Source organism: Eriocheir sinensis, chromosome 30 (genome assembly GCF_024679095.1).
Source record: "Eriocheir sinensis breed Jianghai 21 chromosome 30, ASM2467909v1, whole genome shotgun sequence".
Lineage (NCBI taxonomy): Eukaryota > Metazoa > Arthropoda > Malacostraca > Decapoda > Varunidae > Eriocheir > Eriocheir sinensis.
This window is the reverse complement of record NC_066538.1, coordinates 4,651,439-4,657,425: the sequence shown is the minus strand read 5'-3', so window position 1 is coordinate 4,657,425 and position 5,987 is coordinate 4,651,439. Positions and strand designations below refer to the sequence as shown.

Below are 5,987 nucleotides of genomic sequence, written 5' to 3'. Positions count from 1 at the left end.
AGTAAGTGAGTGAGTGAGTGAATGAGTGAGAGTTACCAATTCATTCTCCTTAAACGGATGTGAAATAAAAATGAGAAGAAATAAAGAGAATGATGGATAAAGTGGAAAGCTGTCTAGATTATTGGGTGAGCGAGTGAGTGAGTGAGTGAGTGAGTAAGTGAGTAAGTGAGAGTTAGCAATACATTCTCTTAAACGGAAGTAAAATAAAATAAAAATGAGCAAAAAAATAAAGAGAATGAGGAATAAAGGTGAACGAGTGAGAGAGTGAGTGAGTGAGTGAGTAAATGAGTGAGTGAGTGAGTGAGTGAGTGAGAGTGAGCAATCCATTCTCTTAAACGGATATGATCTAAAAACTCGCAAAAACTGAAGAGAAGGAAAACTAAAGACGAATGCTGTCGGATATCTCAGCCCAATCCATGAAGACTTAACGACTTGCAAGAATAATGAATTTAATGGCTGTACTAATGGGGTTGATAATGGTGGTGATGGTGGTGAAGATGGAGGAGGTGGTGACGGCGAAAGGCGAGGTAATGATGGTGATGATAGTGGTGGTGGGAATTTGTGTTGACGTCTGTATTTGAAAGTGTATTTGATGAATGGGGGGGGGGGGGGGGGGGGCGGGGGTTTTGTGTTGCAAGGACGGAGGAGGGAGGGAGGAAAATGAAGGAAAGTAAAGAATAAAGAAGAAGAAAAGGAAAGGAATAGTAAAAAAAGGAAGAATACAAGCAAAGAAAGATAAAAACACAGAGAAAAAGGAAAGAAATAAAAGTAAAGAAAAATGGAGAGAGAAAAAAAAAGGTAAAAAACGAAAGGGAGAGGTGAAAGAGAGAGAAAGAAAGAAAGAAACAAAGGAAGGAAAAAACATAAGCAATAGAAGAAAAAATAAGGAAAGGACAGAAAGAAGAGGAAAACGGAGAGAGAGAGAGAGAGAGAGAGAGAGAGAGAGAGAGAGAGAGAGAGAGAGAGAGAGAGAGAGAGAGAGAGAGAGAGAGAGAGAGAGAGAGAGAGAGAGAGAGAGAGAGAGAGAGAGAGAGAGAGAGAGAGAGAGAGAAACATAAAAAGAAGATAAAGAAATAAATGAAAAAAAGTAGAATTGACAACAGCTGCAGAAAAAGAGAAAGAAAGAAAGAGAGAAAGAGAGGTAAATAAGACATGTGCGTGTAAGGACGTGTGCGTGACATGTCGGGACACGTTGGAATTGTTATGACAGATGAGCTATTCGCGCAATTGAAGGGACAGCGAGGGAGAGAAAACAATCAGCTGTGGAGAGACAAAAAAAGGCATAAAACAAACAAACTCCGAAGTCTCCATGTTTCTGAGTAGTGAATTAAAGGCTGACGAATGAAGGAAGAAGGAAGCGAGGAGGAGGAGGAGGAGGAGGAGGAGGAGGAGGAGGAGGAGGAGGAGGAGGAGGGAGGAGGAAGATTAGGTAGAGCTGAAGGAGAAGAAAAGAGAGGAGGAGGAGATGATGGAGGTGAAGAAGAAAGAGAAAATGAAGAACGAGAAGGAAATGAAAGATAATGAGGAGAAGAAGGAGGAGGAGGATAAAAAGACGAAAAGAAGAAGGTGGAAGAACACAAGGAAGAATAGAAGAAGGGTAGCAGAAAATGAAGAAGGAGAAGGAAGGAAAAGGAAGGAGAAGGAAGATTAGGTAGAACTGGAAAAGGAGGAGGAGGAAGATTAGTCAGAGCTAGAGAAGAGGGAAGAGGAGTAGGAGGAGATGATGAATGTGCAGAAGAAGAAGAAGGTATGACAAGCAAGCATAAAACGATAAAAAACGAGGAAATAAATAAAAGAGGAGAAGGAGGAGGAAGAAAAGACGGAGAGGAGGAGGAGGAAGAAGAAAATAGAGAAGAAGGAGGAGAAAAAAAGTGAGAGAAACATTTAGAAAGACGGGGAGGAGGAGGTGGAGGAACACGAAGAGGAAGAAAGGAAGAAGAGTAAGAAAAGATGAAGAAGAAGGAGGAGGAGGAAATGAAAATAGGACAAACAAGAAAAGAATGAGCAAAACGAGAAAGAAAGGAGAGACAAAATAGAAGGATAAAGATAAGAAGAGAAATATGAGGAGATGGAAGAAGAAGAAGAAGAAGAAGAAGAAGAAGAAGAAGAGAAAATAAAATGACAGATACAAGAGGAGAAGACAGGACAGACGAAGAAGGAGTGAACAAAATGAGAAAGAAATGGAAGACAAATAGAAAGAATTTAAATTAGAATATAAATACGAAGATGAGAAAGTGGAAGAACGAGATGAGGAAAAGATAAAGAGTAATAGGAGGAGAAGGAGGAGGAGGAGGAGGAGGAGGTAGAAAATAAAACATAAAGAGGAGAAGAGTGATAAGTAGATGGAGATAAAGAACAAAAAGAAGAAAAGAAGAAGATTTAAGAGGAGGAGGAAAATGAGGAGGAGCAGGGGGTTTGAAAGACAGAAGTAGAAAGAAATGAAAGATGAAAACAAGAAAAAGAAGAGGAAAATACAGAGGTAGAAATAACAAGAATGAGGAAAAGAGGAGAGAAAGTACACGAGAAAAAAATAAAGAATAAAAGGAAAATGGAAAAACGAAAAGAAATGAAGTTAAAAAGAAGAGGAAAGGGAGAGTAAGAGGAGGAGGAGGAGGAGAAAAAGTAGAGAGAAGAAGAAATTAACAAAACGAAAAAGAAATTAAAGATGAAAAAGGAGGGAAAGATGACGAGGAAGAGAAGGTAAAAAAAAGATGAGAAAAAGAAGACTGAGAAAAGAAGGGGAAAATGGGGGAAAGGCAAAGAGAAAATAAACAGATTAAGATAGAAAATGAAGAGGAAGAAGAAGATAAGACAAAGATGATACGTAGAACAAGAGGATGAAAAGAAGAAGAAAGAAAAAGTGAAAAGAATTAACAATGAAAATGAGATGAAAGATGAAAAATAAGATAAAACGAGAGAGACGAAATAATAAAAAAAAACAGAAAAATTAGAAAAGAGGAGGAAGAAGGAAGAGAGAAAAAGAGAGAAAATAGTTAGTGGAGTGAAGGGAAGAGAGTGGGAAGGAGTAGAGAGGGAGTAGGGAATAAATATAGCTATTTGGGAGTTAGTGTGCAGAGAATGTGAAGAGAGTGAAAAAGAGGAGAAGAAAGGAAGAGAGAAAAAGAGAGAAGATAGTAAGTGGAGTGAAGGGAAGAAAGTGCAAAGGAGTAGGGAGGGAGTAGGAAATATAGTTTTGTGGGAGTGAGTGTTAAGAGAGTGTGAAAAGAGTGAAAAGAGAAGGAAGGAAGAGAGAAAAAGAGAGAAAAATCGCAGCGTTGGTAGTGAAGTTATGACAGGCGAAAAAACAACATGAAATTCGAAGTAAAAGAAGCGAAAACCAACTCTCATAAGGTTGCGAAGAATATTACCGCGCGAATCTCTATTACCTGAGAGAGCTTCGCAGAAAAAAGTGTCCTACGCATTTGTTTGTCATTATTATGGGTGTGTGTACCCGGGCAAGAAACACACACACACACACACACACACACACACACACACACACACACACACACACACACACACACACACACACCATCAGCGGTCCTGGGATTGACTGGAGGAGTTGAGAGAAAGAGTGAGAGAGAGAGAGAGAGAGAGAGAGAGAGAGAGAGAGAGAGAGAGAGAGAGAGAGAGAGAGAGAGAGAGAGAGAGAGAGAGAGAGAGAGAGAGAGAGAGAAAAGCGCTCAGTCTCCATTCCGAATATGAAAAGTCATTTGCTGTTGACTCGCGTGGGATTGGGAGCGCTGGGATGCGATTGGAACCCCTTTTAATCGCTGACGTGGCCCGGTCGGACTTTTGTGGAGGATCAGGTGATGAGGAGGCGGAGTTTTAATATAGAGGCTTGGGAGGAAAAGGAGGATCAGGAAGGCAGGCAGGAAGGAAGGGGATTGGAAACGGACCTGGATGCTGATTTGGGGGGATTTGACTTGATGGGGCTTGTAATAAGATTTTGTTGTGCTGATTTTAGGTTTTTTGGGGGGTGGGTTGGACACGGGGAGGGGGGAGGAGGGGGAGGGTAAGAGGGGTGTATGATTTTGTCTCCTGAAGTTGAAAATTGATGAGGAAATGCGGCGAGAGATGAGATTTTGGTGGTGTTGCTAGTGGTAGTAGTAGTAGTAGTAGTAGTAGTAGTAGAAGTAGTAGTAGTAGTACCACCAAATGAAGGAAAAGACAAAAAGTATAAACTTAACTTATTAGAAAAACATTAAAAACAACAAAATTAACAAAAATACTCTTGCTTCCTGGTGCGGAGAGAGAGAGAGAGAGAGAGAGAGAGAGAGAGAGAGAGAGAGAGAGAGAGAGAGAGAGAGAGAGAGAGAGAGAGAGAGGGGGAGAGAGAGGCAAAAACTCAATTAAGAGCGGATAAAAATAGAATGAGGAATCGAATGCCAGAAAAACGAAAGAAATAGGCTTGAAAAGGACTTGATCTCTCTCTCTCGGGGTTCCATTAGGATAATAAGAAATATATATTTATCTCGCTGCTTTCATGATATTTTCAACTAGAAGGAAATTAGAGAGAGAGGAGAGAAAATATGATGCATGGAAATGGAAGGAAAAATGAGAGAAAGGAGGGAAGGAGGGAATGTTGATGACTGAGTGAGAGAGAGAGAGAGAGAGAGAGAGAGAGAGAGAGAGAGAGAGAGAGAGAGAGAGAGAGAGAGAGAGAGAGAGAGAGAGAGAGAGAGAGAGAGAGAGAGAGAGAGAGAGAGAGAGAGAGAGAGAGAGAGAGAGAGAGAGAGAGAGAGAGAGAGAGAGAGAGAGAGAGAGCATGATTTAAGTAGGTTGAATAGACAATACTGGAGTGCTTGATCAATATACAGATAGTGAGAGAGAGAGAGAGAGAGAGAGAGAGAGAGAGAGAGAGAGAGAGAGAGAGAGAGAGAGAGAGAGAGAGAGAGAGAGAGAGAGAGAGAGAGAGAGAGAGAGAGAGAACTGGAGATGCATTGAAATGAAGATAAAAGACGTAGATAAAATAGATAAATCAATACTTGAAAACACTCACACACACACACACACACACACACTGCTCTCTCTCTCTCTCTCTCTCTCTCTCTCTCAATTACTCCCTGATTACATATACTTTTTCCTACATCCTGCTTTACCTTCTCCTTTTTTTTATATTCGTTAGGTCGAGGATCAGGTGATATTAAGGGAGATTGTGGGCCTTACCTGAGCCGAGTAGGAGTAGCAGGAGGAAGAGGAGGAGGAGTGACGGGGATAGCATTGTGTTGGCCCGGTTCCGTCTTATCTGCAGAGAGAGGGAAAAGAGACATGAGTTTAGGAATACGAGTGATTAGTGTAGTTAGGATTTGTTTGTTTTGTTTTTAGTTCGTGTTTTTGTAAGTGTGTAAGTGTGTGTGTGTGTGTGTGTTTGTGTGTGCGTGATTTGGGTTTGTAATTGTGTTGTGGTTAATATTTTTTTGTTTTGTTTTTCTTTAATTTGTTTGTTTGTGTGTAATTTGTTTGTAATTTTATGTGTGTGTGTGTGTGTGTGTGTGTGTGTGTGTGTGTGTGTGTGCGTGTGTGTGTGTGTGTTTGTAATTGAGTTGCCTAAGTGTTTTAGGGTCCGTGATCTTCGTTTTTTTTTTTTTTTTTAGAAGTACAATTTTTATATAAGTATTTTTGTATATCTATTTAATTCTATATAACTGAATTTTCTATATAATCACTTTTCTATATTGTGACTTATCTATATGACTACTTTTTTGCCACACTCCTTTTTTATGTAATTAATTCTGTACGTAATCGCTTGGATGAGTTATTTTAAGATTATACGATGTTTGCTTTGAATTATTTTTGGGGGTGTTATTTTTTATCGATTCCTTGCTCTATCCCATTTTTCAGTAACGTATTCGAGAGGTTTTCAATAATCAAGTAAACATTCTTCCATTTATAGATATTTTATTATTCATTTACTTTCTCATATCTGATTAATTTTGTAGAGATTTTTCTTTCTCGTTTTATTTCATTTTTTCGTTTCATTCATA

General features: G+C 39.5%; 1 protein-coding gene across 2 annotated transcripts in view; it reads right to left on the bottom strand.

Moving 5' to 3' along the window:
- Positions 1–5,270, bottom strand: part of LOC127005482 (lachesin-like) — a 121,768-nt gene extending 116,498 nt beyond the window's left edge. For both annotated transcript variants that reach the window (XM_050874381.1, XM_050874380.1), the window contains exon 1: positions 5,170–5,270. In XM_050874381.1, coding sequence (XP_050730338.1) covers positions 5,170–5,224 — 55 coding nt within the window. In that variant the 5' untranslated portion in view covers positions 5,225–5,270. The remainder of the gene's footprint in view (positions 1–5,169) is intronic.
- Positions 5,271–5,987: the final 717 nt, after the last annotated feature.